This window comes from Ammospiza nelsoni, chromosome 23 (genome assembly GCF_027579445.1).
Source record: "Ammospiza nelsoni isolate bAmmNel1 chromosome 23, bAmmNel1.pri, whole genome shotgun sequence".
Classification (NCBI taxonomy): Eukaryota; Metazoa; Chordata; class Aves; order Passeriformes; family Passerellidae; genus Ammospiza; species Ammospiza nelsoni.
Window position 1 is genome coordinate 836,912 of NC_080655.1, and position 22,714 is coordinate 859,625.

Genomic DNA, 22,714 nt, shown 5'->3' on the forward strand with positions numbered 1-22,714 from the left:
GAGCTGCTGGCCCTCAGCCTGGCGTGCCTGTGTCCCTCGGGGTGCGGATGGGACTGGGTGACACCGACAGCAGCACAACAGGAGGGACCTGGAGTCACCTGGAGGGTCCTGCTGAGCCCCCACCGGTGTGGGAGAGGAGCTTTGGGTTGTTTCACTGGAGAACATGGGAAGGACTCCATTTTGCTGAGGATGGAAAGCAGTTTTAGCTGGAATTCAGCGTGTGGGCAGCGCCAGGGGCGGTGGCTGCGCTCCGAACAGGGCTTTAGACGTTCCTGACTTTGCTGCAGCCGTATAACAATAATAAAGTTGTGTTTCCATTGGCATAACGGCCCTGCCCTGCCCTGGCAGCCGGAGGGAGCCCATTTGGGTTGGAGGGAGCCCATTTGGGTTAAATAGAGCCCATTTGGGTTAAACAGAGCCCATCTGGGTTAAATAGAGCCCATTTGGGTTAAACAGAGCCCATTTTGGTTAAATTGAGCCTATTTGGGTTAAGCGGACCGCATTTGTGTCAAACAACCCCCATTTGGGTTTAAAGGAGCCCATTTGTGTCAAACAGCCCCCATTCGTGTCAAACAGCCCCCATTCGGGTCAAACAGCCCCCATTCGGGTCAAACAGCCCCCATTCGGGTCAAACAGCCCCATCCGCGTTTCCCCCGCCGTGCCCGTGCCCGTGCCCGTGCCCGCCCGGCGCTGCCGGAGCCGCGCTGCGCTCACAGGGTGTGGATGTCTGGGGCTCACCCTGAATCACTCCTTTGTCATCGCTGCACCCACAGCACCTCTCTGCAGGTGAGGCAGGGCGCGTTTAAAGCCTGCAGGAGCGGCCGGCGCTCGGGGCTCTGCCGGGGACACGGACACAGCAGGGACACGGACACAGGGGACACCCAGGGGACAGGCCAGGTGAGGTTTCTGTTCGCTGTGGGTGTGTGCTGGCAGCATTCCCTCCCCGGGCTGTCCCACGGGGCTCCTTTCCCTGCGGGAGACACTCACGGGAGGTTTTTATGGATTTCTGCCTCTCCTGGAATGTGAGCTGGGATTGGGTCTGGAAGCGCAGAGTGAGGGAGGGGCTGGGGCACACGGAGGGGCTGGGGCACACGGAGGGGCTGGGGCACCCAGAGTGTGCCCGGGGGCTGCAGGGCTCTGTGTGTGCTCGCTCCATCCCCTCCAGCCCCATCCCACCCGGCGCCAGCAGGGCTGGGCCAGGGGCTCATTGCACTGCAGGCAAATGCAGTTTCAGCATCTGGTTTTCCTTTCATTATTCTTGACTTTTACCCCCCATGCTATTCTGTGTAGATTAATTAGAAATACCTCCCTGTGAAGTGAGGAGGGAGGAGGACCCGGAGTGAGCTTTTGAACTGACATTTCTGCTCTTTTCAGATTCACTTCAAACCCTTCCCCAGCTGTGTCTGTGGCCGGATGGAGCCTCACTGCCAGCTGTGGCCATGGGCAGCGCTCGTCCTGCTGGGTAAGGCTCACCCTGGGCTGCCAGAGAGCAGGGGAACGGCTCAGTAAAGAGAAATGCTGGTATTGGGAGCTGAGTGAAGAGCAGTGCTGCTGATGGGAGCTCAGTAAAGAGCAGTGCTGCTGATGGGAGCTGAGTGAAGAGCAGTGCTGCTGATGGGAGCTCAGTAAAGAGAAATGCTGGTATTGGGAGCTGAGTGAAGAGCAGTGCTGCTGATGGGAGCTCAGTGAAGAGCAATGCTGCTGATGGGAGCTCAGTAAAGAGCAGTGCTGCTGATGGGAGCTGAGTGAAGAGCAGTGCTGCTGATGGGAGCTCAGTAAAGAGCAATGCTGCTGATGGGAGCTCAGTGAAGAGCAATGCTGCTGATGGAGGCTGTGCAGCAGCTGCAGCAGCGGAGCCTGGGCTGGATGGCAGTGCTGGGGGTGGCAGGAGCCTGCTCTCTGTCCTGAGCTGCAGGACCAGGGGACACCAACCTGGGCTGGTTTTGGGGCCAGGGGACACCTCCAGGGCAAGGCACAGAGCATCCCTGCAGCCCGAAACCTGGGGCCAGGGCAAGGAGGTGCTTTGGAAGTAACTCTTAGTACAAAGCACTGTTATTAAAAAAAATATTTCACCTCAGATTGAAACACCCTTCTTGTTCACACATGCCCTGGGGAGGCTGTCCCAGGCATGGCTGGTTTGGTGCAGCGAGCAGCTCCTGGTTCTGTGGGGCTGCTCGGTGTCTGTGCCCCTGTCTGTCTGTCTGTCTGTGGGGCTGGTTGCCGTCTGTGCCCCTGTCTGTCTGTCTGTGCCCCCTGGCACCCCCTGAGCCCCGTTCCCGCTGTTGCAGCTGCCCTGCAGCCCCTGGCAGCACAGCGATCCTGCTCCCAGGGCGGTGCCTGCTACCCGGCCCCCGGGGACCTGCTGCTGGGCCGGGCCCCTCACCTGAGCGCCTCCTCCACCTGCGGCCTCAGCAAACCTGAGACGTACTGCACCCCCCACGGACAGGTACGGCCCCTTCCCCTCACCCTGAGCTCCCCTGGGGCGGGAGAGCCTTCCTCCCCTCATCCTCCCTTCTTCCATCCTCCTCATCCTCCCCACCCCGTAGGGATGCTCCAGCCTGGAGAGGGCTCTGAACTCTGACGTGTCCCGACTGGGATGAGCTTTAAGGTCCTTTCCAACCCAAATCTTTCTGTGATGCTGGGATTCGTCCCTGGAGCCCTTCCCTGCCATCCCCCTGGCTGAGCTGGCACCAAGGCTCCGGCATGGGCAGCAAGGGCACCAAGGTTCTGGCATGGAGCACTGGGGACAAAACATCCCCAACCCTCCTGTCCCTGGGCGTTTTAGTTATAAACTGAACTCATATCTGCTTGTCGTAAATGGGAGCGTTCCAGCTTGGAAAAGCTGCTGAAGTTGTTTCCAGTCCCCAGTTGTGTAGGGGCAGGAGATCCCGCTGGGGGGATGATGCTGCATCCCGCTGCGCATTCCCACCCTGCTGCTGAGCCAGAGGGAGAATTTGGGGATAAATCTGCCCGAGCACAGATCTGGGAGCTGCAGTGATGTGTCCCCGGTGTGAGCACTTCCTGCAGCCTTCTGTGGCTGCTGTTAACCCCAAAAGGGCCTTGGGAGGAGCCCCGAGGGTTCAGTGCGGGACAGGCAGTTTTGGAAGGGATGCTCCAGAGGAAAGGAGTGGCAGCTCCCCAGTGGGGCAGAGCTTTCTGCACTGGAGCCCAGCTCCTGTGAGTCAGCCTTGTGGTTTCCATCCTCTGCAAACTGCAGGCCAAGCTGTGGCTGTGGATTTGTGGTGGAGCCAGTGCTGTCCTGGCTGGGCTGGACACATTTCCACTCGTCCCTGGGCTCAGGAAGGGGCAGCTCCTGTCCCAGAGGGGTGTGAGCATCCAATCCTCCTGCATGCTGGGCTGGCTGCAGCATCTCCCCTCCCTCAGGTCCTTTTCCTGCTGACAGTCTCAGTCAGGCATTTCCTCCACTCCCTTTTTCTGGAGCTCTGCTGCTGCTCCCAGGGATCAGCGTTTGCGCTCACAAATAACCCCCAACTGCTTCCTGTGGCTTAATTAGCTTTTCCTTCCAAATTTCTGCTTATAGATGAGGCTGCAGGGCCAGGGAGGGAGGGAGGCAGGAGCAGCTCTGCACTCGTCTCTTCCAGGCTACAAATCCCAAAACTCTTTGGTTTTCGTGTCCCTCGTCCCTCGCCTTACAAGCAGCAGGGTTAAAGGGGATGTGAACAGTTAACATTGTGCTGAGCTGGGTTCTGCAGCTCTGGGAATGGGCTCTTCTCTTCCTGACATTTTGTTCCTTTATTGAAATGAGAGAGTCAGAGTTACTGAGAGCAAATCCCCTGATTTCTGTTCTGCAGCTGTAATTGCTGATGGAGGTTTGATTATACCAGCTCTCAACTTGGGAGAAATCCCCACGGGTCCAGCATTTCCTAATCCTTCCCTCCCTTTCTCTACTTCCCTAATTTAAGCAAAAGTGAACTCGATTTCCCTATTCCCATCCTATAAATTAAACGGGCATGCTTTTTATAGACTCTAGGGCTCTTTTTGGTGACAAGCCCTGCTGCGGCTCAGTTGCCAAACGGGCACAGATCCGGGGGTGGTTTTGCAAGCTCAGCAGAGGGCAGGGGACCAGGGGTTGCTCCTGCCGGCCCCAGGGCCCAATTTTGCAACTCTGGTGGTCACTGATCAGCCGCAGCCTCTGCTCCATTGTCTGCCCGGCCCCGGATCCCTGTAACCTTTATTCTTTGCTCTCCCGATTGCTCCATCCCTGGCCGGGGCTCGGCATTGCCCATTATAGCCCGGGCAGGGCAATGGCCCGGCTGGGAACACTCGGGCTGGGGCTGCTGATGGAGCCTGCAGGGCAGGGAAACGGGAATGGACCGGGAAATGCAGCGAGGATGGGCTTGGGGTCGGGAGGGGCTGAGGGATGCTCGGTGGGACGGGCTGGGATGGACTGGGGGTGGGTCAGCCTCAGTTAGCGCTTCATTTAACTATCAAACAGAATATATGTAAATGTATCTGGTATATATATATCAGAATATATGAAAAATATCAGAATATATGTAAATATATCTGAAATAAATCTCAGAATATATGAAAAATATCAGAATATATGTAAATGTATCTGATATAAATATCAGAATATATGAAAAATATCAGAATATATGTAAATGTATCTGATATATATATATATCAGAATATATGTATATGTTCTGCCTGTCTCACCTGAGCTTTGCGGGTGCCTGGATGAGGAGGGTGGGCAGCCCCTTTACCAGCTCTGGTGCCATGGAGCTATCCAGGGGGATGAGAGGAGAGTTCCAGAGGGACCTGTGGGAGCCAGGCAGGGAGATGTGAGCCCACCCCTGGCACAGCACAGGCTCCCTGTGCTGATGGATGGGGGCAGCTGCCTGGCAGGGCTGCTCTGGAGCCTCAGCACCGGCTCCTCTTTGGCTTCTTCCAAAAATACCGGCCAATATCTGCTGGGAGGGACGTGCCAGACAGCTCTGGGGCTGTGCTGGGGCTGGGCCACCTGCCCAAATCCCTCAGGGAGCTGGGAGCCCACCCCGGGCTGGAGCAGGGAGAGCTGTGCCTCCCACTCAGCCTCCCTCACACCCAGCCAGCTCTGCACAGAGCCGGGGAATGGATCTGTGCAATCCAACCGGGCTGGATGGACCAAAGCGTGGCTCTGGTTTGGCTTTTTCTCTGTCCTGTCAGGGGTTTGCCCAGGCTGCTGCTCAGGGCTGATCTCACCAGGCATTCAGGCACTCCCTGTGCCCCCACCTGCCCAGACCAGCCCATTTCCCGTGGCTGCTCCCTCCTCCTTCTCTGCAGCTCATTTCCCTGGCCTGGGGGCTGCAGATTGGCACATGCTGGGAGACACCTCCTCCCTGCCTGGCACCGGCTGGGGTGTGGGATAAGCTGCTGCAGTCTGGGCTTTGCAGCCTGTCAGATCAGCCTGGCGGGTTTCAGATGAGGTTTTGCTGATGTGAGAACAGATGGGCTGAGGAAAGCAGCAGCCACGAGCTTGCTTTTGAGTGAGGGAGAGGAACTGCATTTCCTAAACCTCATCCGTGGGAGGTTTGTCCAACTCCTGCCTTCACCCACCTCAGCTTTTGAGTGAGGGAGAGGAACTGCATTTCCTTAAAGCTCATCCCTGGGAGGATTGTCCAACTCCTGCCTTCACCCCACCTCTGCTGCCCCCCTGAATCTGGGGTAAATCCAAGCTGGGGGCAGAGACCTCTCTGTGTTTGAGCAAAACTCAGAGCTCATTTCCAGCATCATTTCCAAAGTGACACTGATGTCATGGCACAGAGAACCTCAGGCCCAGGCTGGGATTTTGGGGTGTCCTGTGTGGGGCTGGGAACTCCACTGTGATCCCTTTGAACTCCCTGGTTCTGTGCTGGATCTGTGCTCCCAGACTGAATCCCAGTCCAGTTTAGGGAATGCCAGCTGCTCACTGGGCAGTTTAACCATGATGGCAGAGCCTTGGGGGCTTTTGCTGCCTTTTGCCATGGCCAAGGAATGGATTTGTGCCCTGCTCCAGGAGCCTGGCACAGCCGTTGCTGCAGGTACCAGTGCTGGAATAGAGAAGTGTCCTGGGGCTGGAATAGGGAATGACATAACCTGGCTTTGCAGGGGCCTTTGCCCACCCCATTGTTAATAACCCCAAATCCGCGTGTGTGTACAAATCCCCACTGCTTTCCAGTGTTCCCAGATAGAATCAGAATGGTGATTGGTGTCCCTATGGAATATTGGTGTGCAAGGGCTGAGTGCCAGGGGCTGCCTGGCACAGTGCTCTGTGCCCTGGGGCACAGCTGGGACCCCCAAAGCTTGGAGGGGTCTCTGCTCCACGCCTGCACAGCTCAGCCTCCCTCCCTGCTGATGAAAAGTGCGGTTTATTTTGGGCCGTGCTGCTGTGCCAGGAGGGTTTCATTTCAAGGGCTCTCTGCCCATGTTAAAATGGCAGCAGGAGCTCCTGAAATACCCTTGGGCGGGGGCCATCGGTTAAACTGTGTGAGCTTTGCTGCCCTGTGCTCAGGAGCTGGGTCACGAGGCCAGGGCAGGAGGAGAGCACACAGAGCTGCCATGATCAGCCACTTTCAGGTTGTTCTTTGTGGACTTTTCCCCCTTTCCATTCATTTCTGAGACATGACTCTATTTATTCCGAGCACAGGAGTTTTCCCTCTCGCACAACTGTGCTGTGAATTATCTTTCAGAGGTCTGGGATGAATTTCCCTTCACCCCAGAGCCTCCACAACCCGGATTTGGGGTGACTGGAGCAGCCTGGAGGTACAGAGGGTGCCAAGAGATTCCCTTGCAGACCCGGAGCCCCTTTTAGGGCTGCCCTGCCTCTGCTCACGCAGAGCTGCAGCCCCTGGAGCTCCCAGGCATCCCCCGAGCCCGGTCAGAAATGGAAATGGCAAAGGGCTGAAGCAGGGACGTGCTGCTGGAGCTCTCCTCACTCATTTTTGGTAATTCCCTCTGTCCCAAGGAACTTTGAGCCACATAGTCACAGCTGCTCAGGGCAAATCCTGCTGTTGTGCAATGCAGGGGTTTCACAACTCACTGCGAGGATGTGACATGGATTTGGTTTCCAGTGTTAATTTTAGTCTTAATTAAAAAACTGAGGGGAAAAAAAATAAAGGAGATTTTTGCAGCCAGCACAGCCCTGGGCTGCCTGGGAAGGGTTTGTCTCTCACCCTGAAGCTTCGTTTTGATTTAGCACTGGGTCTGAGTGGGGGTGCAGCCACGCTGTCCCTGGCTGTGTGAATGAGCTCACAAGTATGCACGAGTCACTCCTAATGAATAATTTAGCCGAGATTAACCTTTCCCCTTGCAGGAAACCTTCCTTTCCCATTTGCTGAGCACAGTCAGGACTGGTGGGAAGCTTAATCACCGCTGGCAATTGTTCACTAGATTATTTCTGTGGATAATTCCTGCAGCTCCCTGACAATTTGCTGCTCGTGGCCATTCTCTGAAATGAGCTCTGCCTAGTCCTGATTAAATTATTTGTGATTCTCGCTGGTAGAGCCAGGGAAATGGCATGATTATATATTTTCGGTGCGATGTTTGCTTACTTTTCGATATTGTTATAAATACTGCAGTTTGCCAACTCCTGTGTGGGGTATTTATAGACAGAGAACATAAAGATTGTGGAAAATACGGAAACAGATGGGTTCCAAGTGAGGATCCCACTGTGCACCCAGCTGGGGGAGGTTCCCAGGCCTGGGACAGAGCAGACCCAGGTCTGGGCTGTGTGAGGAATGAGACCACAGATTGATTTTTGTGAACCACAAATTAATTTTTAAAGGGGAAGCCATTAATGGTGGTGTCACTGCGTCCCAGTGGCTGCCACCCTGCTGTCCCTTCCCCAGCCTATGAAGGGCCCTCTTTAGGGTTTGGGCGGGATTTGGCTCCTCTCTTTAAGCACCCTGAGGAAGGTTTCAGCACAGGGCGCCTGTGCGGTGCTGTTTGTCCCTTGTCACCCCCTGGCCCTGCCCAGACCCTGAAAGCTGATTCCCCTCTGGGCTCCCAGCACTCCCATGCCTCCGGAGTCACCCAGAGCCACTGCAGCCCCTGCCAGCCCTGCAGAGGGTGTCTCATTGCCTTCCCTGTGCCCCTGCCAGGCCCAGACCCCCTCTGCAGCCAGGGTGACATTTCTGAGCCATCAGGGCTGGCTCTGCCACCCCTGGCACGCTCTGCTCCATCCTCCCTAATCCCTGTGGCATGTGACAGTGACAGACGTGTCCCACTGCTCCATTTGGGAGCCTCCTCGGCTGCCACTGACACCTCAGACTGCCAGGGGGTTTGGGCTGGAGGAGATGATGCAGCTCCAGTGCCCTGGCATGGACACCTCCAGTGGCCCAGGCTGCTCCAAGCCCATCCAGCCTGGCCTTGGGCACTGCCAGGGCTGGGGCAGCCTCAGTTTCTTGGGATAACTTGTTCCACCAGGCTGGAGGTGCTGAGCCCTTCATTCCATGGTCTGAGCAGCATCTTCCCCCTCCCAGTGGTCTCTGCAGTCCCTGGCTCCTCTCCAAGAGCTTCAGCTGGGACTTCCCTGTCCCCAGGGATGCTGCTGTGGGCTCTGGCACCATCTCCCAAATTCCCCATCCCTCTAATTCACCATCTCCCTAATTCTTCATCTCCTAATTCCTGATTCCCCATCTCCCTGTTCCCGATCTCCTAATTCCTGATCTTCTAATTCCCCTTTTCCTAAAATTCCCCATCTGCCCCATTCCCCATCTCCCAAATTCCTGATCTCCTAATTCCCATTTCCCCAATTCCCCATCTCCCAGTTCCCATCGCCCTGGCCCTGCCCTTCCCACCCGGGCCCCCCTGGCTGTCTCCATCCCGGTTTCCTGGTGGTCCTCGCCCACCCCATCCTTGGCTGCTCTCCATCCCTTCCCTGTCCCTTGCTCAATCTCTGCCGTTCCTGATCCAGCCCCTTGGTGGCCGCTGGTGCCTTCAGGGAGCGTTGCCTGGTTAGTGACAATTTGGGTATTGTTTGCTCCCGGGGGACGCCTTTCTCCCGCTGCCCGTGCTGGATCTCTGTTTACTCCCCGGGTCACTTGCTCAAGTGAAGGGCTGAACTTTGAGCCACTCGACTTCCACCCCCTGGCTTGTGACCCACTGCGAGCTCCTGCTCTGCTCCCGGGGGACAGCCCTGGGGGCTGAGCACAGCCTGAGCCCGGGATAGGAGAGACAGCCCTGGGCTGGGTGGAAAGGGCAAAGCAGCGCTGAAAGGCTGCAAAGGGCTTTCTAGCCAGTGTTGGTATTGCGGAAACCAGGGGGGTTGCTTAAAAAAACCACAGTTCTGATGGTTTGCCAAAAATCTGTATTAGTCAAAGGCGTTTTGGGTTTAGTTTTTAGTCCATAAAACCTTGAGCTGTGGCTTTCAAAAAGGTGTGCAGGCTGAGTGGCCTGAGTGTCATCAGTCTCACTGATCACGGTCCCTCAGCTCTCATTGAGCTGTGCTGATGCTCCTCGGTCCTCAATGCACCCACCCTGCCTCTCCTCCTCACCCCCGAAGCCTCTGCAGGGGTGGTCACTGTCTTTTCTTTGCAGTGGAGCATGAAGTGCTGCAGGTGTGACTCGAGGCTGCCCCACAGCCACAGCGGGCACCGCGTGCAGAACGTGCTGTCCTCGGCCGGCCGCGCGCGCTGGTGGCAGTCCCAGAACGGTGAGGGCACGCACGGCTGCCAACAGCCCGCCCGAGGGGAGGAGGGCACGGTGCTGAGCTCTGGGGACGGGGAGGAAAGGAGGAAATGGCCGGTGCTGTCCCCATGTCCCCCTGTGACGGTGCCCTCTGTGCCCGCAGGTGTGGAGCGCGTGTCCCTGCAGCTGGACCTGGAGCAGATGTTCCAGCTGCACAGCGTGGTGCTGCACTTCAGGGTGGGTGTGTGGGGCAGCTCCTGTGCTCGTGAGCTGTCACTGCACGGTGCCAGCCTGGTGCCAGCCCGTGTGCCTGTCCCTGCCCGCAGGCGCCGCCCGCAGCGATGCTGATCGAGCGCTCCCTGGACGGTGGCGGGACGTGGCAGGTGCTGCAGTACCTGGCATCTGACTGTGCCACTGCCTTCCCCCACGTGCCCCCCGGCTCCCCCGAGGGCTGGCATGACCCCCGGTGCCAGGAGCTGCGGGGGCACCCCGGGCACGGGGGCACGGTGGGTACCGGGGTCTTGCGGTAGTGCTGGGGTTGGGGTGGGCAGGGCTGCAGGGACAGGGGGTGGCCTGGGAGCCTGGCACACCTGGTGAGGGGCATGGAATCCTGGTACACCTGGTGAGGGGTGGGGGCGGTGGAAGGCTGGTACACCTGGTGAGGGCTGGGGCATGGAAACCTGGCACCCCTGGTGAGGGATGGGGGATGGAAACCTGGCACCCCTGGTGAGGGATGGGGGAGATGGAAGGCTGGTACACCTGGTGAGGGATGGAAACCTGGCACACCTGGTGATGGGTGTGGCATGGAAGGCTGGCACACCTGGGGAGGGGTGGGGCCCGTGGCACCCAGCAGTGCTGAGGGCAGCCCTTGGGGAGATCCCTGCTCCTCTGCAGGACCACCTTTGCTGCTCTGTGCCAGGCAGGTGTTGTGTCCCCTGCAGCTCTAACTGTGTTTAGTGAATTTGAGCAGAGGCAAGTCCAGCACACACAGTGCCCAGAGCAGAGAGCAGCTTGAGTTTCCTGCTTTTTAACCTCTTTGTTCCCCTCAAAGGTGAAATTCAGTATCCAAGACCTGGGGTCTACAATCAGCTCCTCCTACAGCCAGGTCATCGGGAGTAAGTGGTGGGCTCCTGCAGGGCTGGGAAGGGAGAGGGGAATGAGGCTCCTCGTGGTTCTCCCTGCAGGGCTGGGAAGTGCTGAGCTGGGGTAACCCCTGGGGAACCCTGAGCTGCTCCTCTGGGCTGTCCCAGAGCAGCATTTGTTCTTTGCTGATGGCTCAGCTGCTGCTCCTCGTGCCACGTCCTCCTTCCCTTGCTCACCCGTCCCCTGTCCCCACCAGGGCTGGGGCCCTTCACCAACCTGCGCATCAACTTCACCGAGCTGCCCCACGTCCCCCGCCAGGGCTACCACTCACCCAGCACCTTCTACGCCGTGACGGAGCTGCAGGTGCTGGGGAGCTGCTTCTGCCACGGCCACGCCGAGCACTGCAGCCCTGCGGGGGAGCAGCAGGGCACGGTGAGCTGGCCATGGGCTGCCGTGGGCATGGGCATCGCTGGGATGGCTCTGGCAGGGACCTGGGCACCCTAGGATAGCTCTGTCATGGGCTGCCATGGGCATGGGCACCCTGGGATGGCTCTGCCATGGGCTGCCAGGGGCATGGGCACCGCTGGGATGGCTGCACTGCCAGCCTGGGGTGCTCCTCGGCCACAGTGACCAGGAATGGGCTGTGGGAGGCTCATTGCTGGGCACAAATGGTGAGGCTCCGCGCTGAGCCGCTGCCCCAGGGTGGGTGTGTGACCCCTTGTCTGTGCAGCAGGTGCCCGGGCACTGTGTGTGCCAGCACAACACGGCGGGGCCGCACTGCGAGCGCTGCGCTGCCCTGTTCAATGCCCGGCCCTGGGCACCTGCCGAGGACAGCGACGCCCACGCCTGCCAGAGTATGGCCCCCGCCCCAAACCCCACCTGGCCCAAATCCCCCTGCCCCAAACCCCACCTGGCTGAAATCCCCCCGCCCTAAATCCCACCTGGCCCAAATGCCCCCGCCCCAAAGCCCACCCGACCGTAGCTCCCAGCCCCAAATCCCACCTGGGACAATTCCCCCCACCCCAAATCCCACCTGGCCCAAATCCCTCCACCCGAAATCCCACCCACAGCCCCCAGCCCTTCCTGGGGCTCTGCGGGGCTGCTGCTCACACGGTGTCTCGGCACCTTTGCCTCTCGTGGCTGCAGCAGCGCCCTGGTGCCACCACAGGGCTGTCATGGGTGTCACACGGGAGCCTTGGGCACCCTCTAGTGCCGCCGCCGCTGCAGCCGGGGGGGATTTGCACGGTGCTGGCCCCATCAGAGCCGTTTGCTGGGGTTTTTCAGGATGTGACTGCAATGGCCACTCGTCCTCGTGCCACTTTGACCCCGAGCTGTACCAGGCCAGCGGTGGGGCCAGCGGGGGCGTGTGTGACAGCTGCCAGCACAACACCGAGGGCAACAACTGCGAGCGCTGCCAGAGCGGCTTCTTCCGCAACCCGCGGCGGGAGCTGAGCCACCCCGAGGCCTGTCTGCGTGAGTGCCCCCCAAACACCCCCCAACACCTGCCCCAGGAGCTGCCCCCTCAGCTGGGCCCTTTCCTGCCCCTTTGCAGCCTGCGAGTGTGACCCCGAGGGCACCGTGCCCGGCTCTGTGTGTGACCCGGGCACAGGGCGCTGTGTCTGCAAGGACAACGTGCAGGGCGACCGCTGCCACCTCTGCAAGCCAGGCTTTGCCCAACTGGCTGGTGCCAACCCTGCTGGGTGCCGCAGTGAGTACCCCTGGGACACCCCCTGCCCCTGGGATGCCCCTTACAAAAGGGAACTCTGTCCTGCCCAGCTGTGGTTTGGGATTCTCGAGCCAAGGGCCCATTTTGTAAAGGTTTATAAAAGCTCTGGGGGTGGTTTCAGGTGTCAGTTTAACAAAAAGCACAGGGCAGGTGGTGTTTGGGGGGTGCAGCTGTGTCCTGAGTGCTCCCAGGGTTCAGGGGTGATGCAGGTGCAGGTGCAGATGCAGGTGCAGCTCTCCTGTCTGGGGGATGCTGTCAGAGCCTGGTGTAGATCAGATCTCCTGAGCTCAGGTGGGCAGGGAGGGAGGCGAGCCCCCCTTGGGTGTCTGGGGGCTCCCCCCAAGGCTGCTCCTCACCCATGCCCTCCCTGTTTCAGGGTGCACCTGCAACGCCCTGGGCACGCGGCAGGACACCGCGCCCTGCGATGGTGACACCGGCAGCTGCTCCTGCCTGCCCAACGTGGTGGGCACTGACTGCGGGCAGTGTGCGGCCGGGCACTGGGGCCTGAGCAGTGGGCAGGGCTGCCAGCCCTGTGCCTGCCACCCCCGCGGCTCCCGCAGCCCCCAGTGCAACCAGGTACCCCCAGCCCGCTGCAGCCTCCTCCTGGGGGCTCCCCTTCCCCTTCCCCTTCCCCTTCCCCTTCCCCTTCCTGCTGGGAGGGGCTCTCAGGGTTGAGCTGCCCAGACCAGGGTGGCACTGCCATGGCTCTGTGTCCCCTCACTGTCACCTGTCAGAACACCAAACTCACCTGCTGGGTGGCTCCTTTGTCCTGCCCCATCCATAGGAACCTTCACAAAAAGTGCCGTGTGTTCCCCAGTGCATCCCACTCCTATTTTGCTTCTCCTGATTCTTAGAAAACACCATGACAGACTATTCAGGAAAATGAAAGGAAGTGGTAATTATTGAGGCAAGATTAAGTCACTTAACAAGCCTGATATTTATCAAGAAAGTCCTAATAAGACATCTTCATCCAGGCGAGGGAAGTTAATTACGCTCATTTGTCAATGAAAAGCATGTGTGCCACTTCAGGCTTAAGAGGCAACTGGGAAAATTAAAGTTAAATGCAAAAAACCCCAAACCATGACAAATTCTAAGAGCCTAAGATAGGTTCCAAATGAGCTCAGCGTGGGGAGGAGACCCGAGATGGCAAAGCAGCTGCTCGTGGGCGATTGCTTTGTTTTTGAAACAAGGCTGAGCCCCCTCCTGGTGGTGCTGGGGCTGTTTGGAGCCTGTTTGCATCCTGTGCCAGAGCTGCAGCCTGGCAGGGGCACCTCGGGCACGGCCTGGGCACACACTGAGAGGGGGAAATTGTCCATGGTTGGTTTTGGTGGTCAGAAGCAGCTGGGGCAGAGCTGTGCCAGGCGTTCCTGACGTGCTGCCCTCTCAGTTCACAGGGCAGTGCCCGTGCAGGGACGGCTTCACAGGACAGACGTGCTCGGCCCTGGGGCAGCGGCAGTGCCCAGCCCGGCACTACAGGGATGCTCGGGGAGGGTGCACAGGTACTGCTTGGCCTTGGTACTCCCTGGTGGGAGCACAGATTTACCCACCAGTGCCCTCCCTTGGGCAGCCTTGGGTGAGTCCTGGGCCCCCTGGGCTGACCCTGTAGGGCCAGGGGCTGTGCCAGCTCCAGGGCTGGGGGATCTGCCCATTCCTCTGCCTGTGCCAGCAGGAGAGGATGGACATCAGCTTGGGGTGGGACTCATTAACCCTAATTAAGGGGCTGATTTTACACAGCTATATGAAGTTATTCACGACCACCTTGTCTCTCCCTCCCCTCCCCTGTCCCAGAGTGTGACTGTGATTTCCAGGGCACGGAGGAGCGGGGCTGTGATCAGGCCACGGGCCGGTGCCTGTGCCGCGCCGGGGTCACCGGGCAGCGCTGTGACCGCTGCCAGCGCGGGCACTGCAGCTCCCAGCCCGGCTGCCAGCCCTGCCACCCCTGCTTCCACACCCTGGACGGGGACATCCAGCTCCTGCAGCGGCGCCAGGCCGTCCTGGCCAACGCCACGGCGCGGCTGCCCGCGGGCACGGGGGGCTCCCAGCTGGACCCCCGCCTCGCGCGGGCACAGGACAACCTGCAGCAGGCGCTGGGCATCCTGGGGCACCCCCCTGGCACACAGCAGAGCCTGGCCCAGGCAGGCGGTGTGCTGACTGTCATCAGGTGAGGGATGGGAACTGCCCGCGGGGTGCAGCCCTGATCCACGGGGAAATGCTGGGGTTTCTCTGGGAGATGCTTGTACGGTTCTGCTTCATTTCTGTCCCTGCCGTGCCTGGCTTTGCTCACCAGGGAAGCAGCAGAGCAGCACTCCCACGTGTGCCTGTCCTGCTTTCACATCTGCCTGTCCCATGCACAATGTCCCCGATGCAGGAGGAGTGTGGGGAGCCTGCATGGTGGCGCTCTCAGGGCTGTGCGGTGGCACTCAGAACGGGGTGGTGGCACTCAGGGCTGCGTGGTGGCACTCCCAGGGCACATCCATCACTCCTGGTCCCTGCATGAGCATGGCCCTGCTGTGGAGGGGCTGCAGCCCAGCTCCTCTCTGCAAACCTGTGAGGGCCTGACGTGTCCTCGGCTGTCTCTGGGCTCAGGAGTGACCCTTTGCCAGGTGCTGGCAGTGCCCCAGCACAGGTGGCCCCCTCAGCCCTGCTCTCTGTCTGCTTTGCTCTCTCTCTAATTCTCATTTTGTTCCTGTTCTCTGCCAGGGAGCAGCTTCGAGGCATAAATCCCAACCTTCATTTCCTGGATGACACTGCCTCTCTGTCGAGGGAGCTGGAAGCCCTCAACAGCAGCTTGTTTGTCACCAGCTCCCAGTACCAGAGCAAGAAGACCCAGTTTGAAAGCAGCCTCAGCACAGACCTGTCAGGTACAGCTCTGCAGCTGCAACATCTCTTCATTTGCACTCATTAATTTACCTCAGTGTGACTGCCTGGGCTTTCTCCCTGGCTGGTGGATGAGGGGGGTTTTACCCTGCTGTCAGAACAGCAACCACATCTATCTCCTTTCCAGGTGCTGCCCATGCAGCCTGGCCCATGGCTGGGGAAGGGAGCCAGGAGTGCTCACTCTGCACCTCTCTGTCTGCCCAGAGCTCTGTGTCCTGGCCACCCTCCTTCCTGCCTGTGCTGGAGGGCAAGGATGGGGCTGCTCAGGAGCTGGGCAGAGGCTCTGAAATCTGTCCTGCCCTGCCAAAGGCCAGCATCAGCGGGTGTGCCTGGGCTGGCTGCAGTTTAGTTTCAGCCCTGAGCTCAGTTTAGTTTCAGCCCTGAGCTCAGTTTACACTCCAGCCCTGAGTCCAGTCCTTCAGGAGCTCTCTGAGGGAATGGCTGGAAGGTGTTTATAACCAAAAGGAGTTTTGGTGATGTCTTGGTGACTAACCCTGCACCCTCTCCTGTGCAGGAATGCAGTGCAGGGCAGGGGCAGTGCCTCCCCGAGGGGCTGTGCTGCATTTGTGACTCATTTGTGCCTTTTATCGCCTCGGTTCCCCAGGAGCCCTGCAGACCATCCGCTCTGCCCACCGCAGCTCCAGCAGCGCGGCCAGCCTGGCCGGGGGAGCCCCGGGGCTGCTGGCCCAGGCCAGGCAGAGCCGCCTCAGTGCCCAGGGGCTGCAGGGGGACCTGGCCGGGGACACGGCCCGGCTGCTGGCCCTGAAGGGAGAGCTGGCCTCGGGGCCCGACCTCACCCCTGTCATCAACCAGGTGAGGATGGAAAGCGGGTTTGTGACTTGTCCAGGGTGTGGCTGGTTCTCAAGGGGCCCTGCAGAGCTCAGGATCCCATCCTGCAGCCCTGCTCCTCTCCTCAGGCACAGCAGCACACAAAGCACTGTCCAGACAGACTCAGCTGGAGAGCTGGCTGAGCATCCCCTGCTTAGGGATCACAGATCCCACAGCTCTGCCCTCCACCCCCTCCCAGCCTGCCCTTTTCGCTGCAGGGACTCTCTCACGTCACTTCTGTATCTCTGAGACCCCCTTAATTTCTGGCTGAGGTTTCTCTTGTTTCTCCCTCACCGCTCTGTTATTGCCATGGAGACCCATTTCGGTGTCGGTTGCTGTGGAGACCACCAGCCTCCCTCCCCTCTCTGCTGCTGGGGGCACCAGCACATTCTGAGCCACCAGCCTGGCCTGGCTGGGCACGTGGAGGTGCCCTGCTGCACTGAGAGCCTGGGGCAGCTCTGACAGATGCCAGAGATAGAGCTGCTGCTCCCAGGGGCTGCTCTCAGGTGCAGCTCTCCCCCAAAGCAAGTAGGGCACAGGGGTGGTTCTGCACAGAGGTTTGCTCCACACAGATGTGCTGTTACTCATTGGGAGCCACTGGGGCTTGGCTCCTGTTTCTGCTGCAGCTCAGGCTGGTGATGCCATGCTGGCCAGGTGCCACTGGCTCAGGTGGGGGCATCCAGCTCTGCCTGTCCTTCTCTGACCGGCACATCTCCAGTGTTTTGTGCTGTGCCACCTGTGTCAGTGCCAGCCCATTGGGCTCCATCCGGTGCCCACACAGCTCCTGCAGCACGGGCTCAGCAGTCCCAGCTCCCCTGGCAGGGTGTGCCATCCCTGCGGGGCTGCGTTTGCCTCCCTGTGGGCACCGAGGTGCATCCAGCCGTGCACTGCCCAACCCCAGCTCTTCTCTCCCTGCCCAGGTGTGTGGAGGGGCCCGAGCGGAGCCGTGCACCCCTGCCCGCTGCCAGGGGCTGCTGTGCCCTCGGGACAACAGCTCTGCCTGCGGGGCTGGCCAGCCCTGCCACGGCCTCTTCCCGCTGGCCAGCGGCGCCCTGGCTGCGGCCGGCCGGGCGGCCAAGGAGTTCAGCAGCCTGAGCGCCCGGCTGCGGGACACGGCACAGCTGGTGAGTGTGGGCAGTGCCCGTCCACAGGTGGTGAGTGTGGGCACTGCCCGTGCATAGCTATGAGTGTAGGCACTGCCCGTCCATAGCTGGTGAGTGTGGGCACTGCCCATGCATAACTCTGAGTGTGGGCACTGCCCATCCATGCTTGGAGCTCTGCTTACCACAGCAGAGAGTGAGGAATACCCACCTCAGGGCTTAACCCCTTGGGCAGTTTCAGAAACCCAGGGATTTTGGAGTGGATTTCTGTGTGTTTCCTGCCTCCCCACCTGAAGGCACTGGGCACAGCACAAGGACACCTCTCTCCCTCCTGGGTTGGGATCAGCGTGGCAGGAGGGCTGGGAATATGGAAAACTCTCAGATTCTTCACGTTTGATGCAACCAGAAAGAGTTCATGGGTTAGGGCTCTTGCAGCTTCTTTCTGTGCCTTGCAAAGAGAAAGTGAGGTTCCAAAGTGATTCAAAATGCATTTCAAAGGTATTTATAAAAGCTGAATGGTGCTGTCCCTCTTTGAGAGCTTCCTTTGCAGACCCAACCCTCAGTCATAAACCTTTACAGCCCTTTGAAGCTCTGGCACAGTGAGAGCAGGGTATTGTTGCATCTTTATAGCATTATAACATCCTGCCTGACCCAGGCCAGGGCTGTGAGCTCTGGAGGGAGCAGAGGCCCCAGCAGTGATTGATTTCTGTGTGCAGATCCAGAGGACAGAGCTGTCGGCCAGTGAGATCCAGAGCAGCACGCGGCGCCTGGCGGAGCAGCTGGGGCTCAGCAGGGCACAGCTCCAGGGGGACGTGAGGCGGGCACGGCAGCTCCTGCAGCGCCTGCGCGCCTTCCTGGCAGGTACCAGGGCTGGGCAGGGCTGCAGCCTGCCTCCTGCATGGCAGGTACCAGGGCAGGGCTGCAGCCTGCCTCCTGCATGGCACAGCTGCTGTTTCGAGTGGTCAGAGAATCACTGGTCTTGGGACAGACCTCCAAGGTCACAATCCCAGTTGTGCCCAATCCCCGCCTTGTCACCAGCCCAGAGCATCTAGGTGTCCCTTGGATGCTCCAGGAATGAGGGTTTGCAGCCAGCAGTGACCTGATGCACTGAGGTTTTCTGGCCATGCTCACTGATGCAGACAGACAGACAGATGACCGTTCTCTGGAACAGGCTGTTAATCAGATGAGGATTCCTTATTGTCCTATAAACTGATGGGATGACTTATTGTTCACAGACAGATTGTAATAACATAATGAGCCTCCTGAGCATTAGCTGAATAAGAAAATCAGGTCATTTGGTGCTGCCTGGTGTTAATGATGAGTGAAGATATTTCTGAGCTAATCGCGGGGCTAATGTCCCTTGGGCTCTGCCTGCTTCTGATTTATTAACTTGTATTTGTGAAAAGAAAAAAGGCTTGTCTTGAAAGACACCCTCATCTGCTCAGTGAGGGCTGCCTGGCTGCTGTGGGCTCAGCCATGCTGTTAGCATTGCCAGACTCAAGGCATCACTTCAGCTGTTTCCTGAAGGCTTTGCTGGTGTGAATGAGAAGTGCGTGGAACTCAAAGAGGTGGGTCCAGAAGGGATGCTGGAGGCTGCCTGGAATGAGGAGATGTGTGTGAGACGTGCATGGGTGTCTGCCCTCCTCCTCCCTTCCCTGACGCTCTCTGTCTGTCTGCAGACAAGGACACGGACCCTGCCTCCATCCAGGAGATCAGTGAGTCAGTCCTGTCCCTGCGCCTCCCCACGGATGCTGCCGCAGTCCGGAGGAGGATGAGCGAGATCCAGAAGCTGGCGGCGGAGCTGCAGTGCCCCGAGGACATCCTTGCCCAGACGGCCGAGGACGTGGCCAGGGCCAAGAGGCTGCAGCAGGAGGCAGAGCAGGCCAGGTGGGTGGGGGTTCAAGCCACGGCCAGCCGAGGGTCCCTTGGCTGGGCTGCAGCTGCTGGTTCTCAGCTGGGCTCCAATCTTGCTCTGCCCGAGCTCTCCTGACTTGCACAATCCCAAGTTTTAGGCCAGGATCTTCTGTGTCCATCCAGTGCCTAAAGGAATGAGTCTGCAATCTCCAGACACCTCCCGGGGCCCCAGTGCAGATAAATCTCCCCAGAATAGATCCTGTTAAAGATTCCAGGACAAGAAGGGCTTTATGGAAAGCAGGGGAGGCTTTGCTCTTATCTCGAGTGCCTGTGCTGGGAGATGACAGCATTGCCCTGGTATTAGCTGATACTGGTGACCTACATCCTAATTGCACAAGAGAGCATGGGGAGAGTTAATGGGGTATTTGTTTTCTGGGTGAAAGTTGGGACAATTATTCCACGGTCCCTTAAAAAGTAATTACAGGGTGTCCTTGCCAATTTGGAGCATCTGCTTTGTCACAAGTTGACTTGCAGCAATACCCCAGCGAGAAGGTCAGCAGGATAAATCTGTAAACTCCTTGGCAGTGTCTGACACCTGCTTAACCTGCTGGAAGTGATGAGGCAGAGGTGCCTGGCTTTCTCCAGGGTGCTGTCACCCAGCCCGAGCAGCAAACTGTTCACTGGGGCTGCTTCCATGGTTATTGTTTTCCCTTTGCCACCTTGTCGTGCACCATGAAATAAATGTTTCAGACTAGTTTGGAGGAAGGCATTTATCTCCCCTTTTTAGTTTGTCTCCTCTGCTTGAGGCTGTGAAGTGGAACTGATGTTCCTCTCACAAGGAGACCTGCTGGAGTCCAGATGTGTGGGTTTTGGGGCTGGGACATTGTGACATTGCCAGCAGCAATCCTCTCCTGTTTCCCAAGATTTTAAACCAAACTTCTGTGTCCTGGACTCCCATTCTTTGCCTTTTCCACCCTCACTCCTGGCTGCTTCCCGCCTCTCCACAGGAACCGGGCGAACGCGGTGGAGGGCAGCATGGAGGAGGTGCTGGGGAACCTGCAGCGAGCCAACACCATGCTGCTGGAGGTGCAGAGGGTCCTCGGGGGCTCGGGCCTCTCGCTGCACTTCATCCGGAAGCGCGTGGAGGAGGTGAGGGACCCTGGCGGCCTCCCTGTGCCCCGTGTGTTTCCTTCAGCCAGCAGGGCTGGCACGGGGAGAGTCTGGGTGTGACTCTGATCCCTGTGCCCTCAGATCGAGGCCGTGCTCGGGCCAGCTGAGAAGAACGTGGTGGCCATGGGGGCCGGGCTGGCCGGGCTGGCCGAGCGGCTGTCACAGCTGCAGCGCAGCACGGAGCAGAACCGCCTGAGGGCCGGGGACACGCGGGACATGGCGGGGACGGCGGCACAGCAGGCCACCAGGGCCCAGCAGGTACCAAATCACAGCAGGGCCCAGCTCAGAGCAGGGCCGGGGACACGGCGGGGACGGCGGCACAGCAGGCCACCAGGGCCCAGCAGGTACCAAACCACAGCAGGCCACCAGGGCCCAGCAGGTACCAAACCACAGCAGGGCACCAGGGCCCAGCAGGTACCAAACCACAGCAGGCCACCAGGGCCCAGCAGGTACCAGCAGGGCCCAGGAGGTACCAGGTCACAGCAGGTACTGGCTCACAGCAGGGCCCAGCTCAGAGCAGGGCAGCAGGGCCCAGCAGGTACCACTCACAGCAGGCATCAGCAGGGCCTAGCAGGTACCGGCTCACAGCAGGTACCAACTCGGCATGTGCCCACGGCCAGCTGTGCCCTCGGTGATGCCATGGCACGTTCCTGTGCAGTCATGGCTGCTGAGCTGTCACACCACAGCATCGTCCTGCTGCTGAGCCTTTCCAGAGCCACTCCCAATCCTAAGGCCCTTTGCTGGGGCCATTCCCAGCCCTAAGGCCCCTTGCTGGCCCCTCATTTCTGGTCTGTCCTGCCTGAGGCCTCCTGCCTCGTGGAGCTGTCTCTTGGTTGGTCTGTGGGTGCATCACAAACTGGCACACATTTGGTAACAGATAATGCTCTGTTTAACATTTATCATCCATTTAACATGCAAGCAGGATCCAGCACTGGCAATGCCCCGTGCCCAGGCTGCTGGGTGTTACCTGCAGTGTTTGTGCCTTTCCAGGCCCTGGCCCAGGTGAAGGAGCTGTACTCGGAGCTGCAGAGCCGGCTGGGGCAGGGCCCGGCGCTGGGCGAGCGGGGCACGAGGGTGCAGAGCATCGGCCAGGAGGCACAGGCACTCTTCCAGGAGACCGTGGCCATCATGCTCAGGATGCAAAGTAAGGCTCTCAAAACTCCGTGCCATGATTGTGCCATGGGGAGGGGCTTGGATTGCTGTGGTGTTATGAGGGAGACTGTGACTGTGTTCACAGAGGTCTGAGGATGAGGGAAGAGACGAGGATCTGACTCCATGTTTCAGAAGGCTGATTTATTATTTTATGATATATATTATATTAAAGCTATACTAAGAGCATAGAAGAAAGGATTTCTTCAGAAGGCTGGCTAAGAATAGAATAAGAAAGAATCATAACAAAAGCTTCTGTCTTGGACAGAGAATCTGAGCCAGCTGACTGTGATTGGCCATTCATTAGAAACAACCACATGACACCAATCCCAGATGCACCTGTTGCATTCCACAGCAGCAGATAACCATTGTTTGCAGTTTGTTCCTGAGGCCTCTCAGCTTCTCAGGAGGAAAACTCCTAAGGAAAGGATTTTCCATGAAAGATGTCTGTGACAGGAGACAGTGCACTTTGGGCAGTGAGAGGGTGGGATGTGGGCTGGAGCTGCTGCTGCTGTGCCAGGAAATGGAGAGTTTTCAAGGGTGCCACCATGAAGGGAAGCCCTGCCTGCAGTGCCACTGCTCCCATGTTCCTCCACACACTCATTTCCATTTTCTGGCATTCAGAACTAAAGGGAATGGTGTCTGGGGGCTGTTCAGAGGGAGTGCAGCATGTTGGTTTTCTTGCCCTGTCAGAACTGTGCAGCAGCGAGGCGGAGGCTCAGCCCAGCCCCACCATGTAACCCTTCCCTTCCCTGCCCTCTCTCCTCAGCTCTGGAGTCAGAAATTCAGGAAGGCAACAAGGCTCTGGTGTCCAGGGTGTCGCGGCTGTCGGGGCTGGAGGAGAAGGTGGGCAGGATCCGGGACAGCATCAAGAGGAAAGTCGCCTACTACGAGAGCTGCTCCTGAGCAGCCTGGGGCATGGCTGCCTCCCCTGCACACCCCGGCTGCTGCGCTCATCCCACTTTCCAGCTGGAGCTCTCCTGTGCCCAGTTCCCTATTTTTAGCAAGTTAATTTTCCATACTTCTGGAAAATAGCTGCACTGAAGCGAAGGAGCACCCCCATGGAGGGGGCTGGACTGGCCAGAGCTGCCCAGTGGTTGGAGGAAAAAGGGGGAAGAGACCTCAGGCTCCCATGGCAAATAAACACATCCCCAGGTTGTTATTTCCAGAGGGTTTCATAAACCAGGAAATTATTTTTTCTTCTTTTAGCCAATTCAAGCTCTTTAAGCTGAATTTCACTGTTCAAATTAAAGCCCTCCTGTGGGGTCTTCTAAAGCTTTTTATCTGTGCTGCAGTTAATTCTTCAAACATGCCACGG

The 22,714-nt window shown here is 58.7% G+C and overlaps 1 protein-coding gene across 1 annotated transcript; it reads left to right on the plus strand.

The window, feature by feature from the left end:
• The first annotated feature begins 887 nt into the window (after positions 1 to 887).
• LAMB3 (laminin subunit beta 3) lies at positions 888 to 22,629 on the plus strand. Its single transcript, XM_059487827.1, has 23 exons — positions 888 to 897; positions 1,375 to 1,462; positions 2,289 to 2,446; positions 9,520 to 9,634; positions 9,773 to 9,846; positions 9,936 to 10,115; positions 10,661 to 10,724; positions 10,949 to 11,124; positions 11,426 to 11,546; positions 11,977 to 12,165; positions 12,245 to 12,400; positions 12,795 to 12,994; positions 13,806 to 13,917; positions 14,207 to 14,579; positions 15,119 to 15,279; positions 15,900 to 16,108; positions 17,044 to 17,247; positions 17,940 to 18,084; positions 18,903 to 19,110; positions 20,085 to 20,226; positions 20,329 to 20,505; positions 21,238 to 21,391; positions 22,166 to 22,629. The coding sequence occupies exons 2-23, from the start codon at positions 1,414 to 1,416 to the stop codon at positions 22,300 to 22,302; spliced, it is 3,504 nt and encodes a 1,167-aa protein (XP_059343810.1). The 5' UTR covers positions 888 to 897; positions 1,375 to 1,413; the 3' UTR covers positions 22,303 to 22,629.
• The last annotated feature ends 85 nt before the right edge of the window (positions 22,630 to 22,714 follow it).

Coding starts and splice junctions, on each gene's coding strand:
- LAMB3 (XM_059487827.1), top strand. CDS start 1,414: ATGGAGCCTCACTGCCAGCTGTGGCCATGGGCAGCGCTCGTCCTGCTG. Junction 11,547..11,976: donor CGACGCCCACGCCTGCCAGA/GTATGGCCCCCG, acceptor GGGGTTTTTCAG/GATGTGACTGCAATGGCCAC. Junction 12,166..12,244: donor CCACCCCGAGGCCTGTCTGC/GTGAGTGCCCCC, acceptor GCCCCTTTGCAG/CCTGCGAGTGTGACCCCGAG.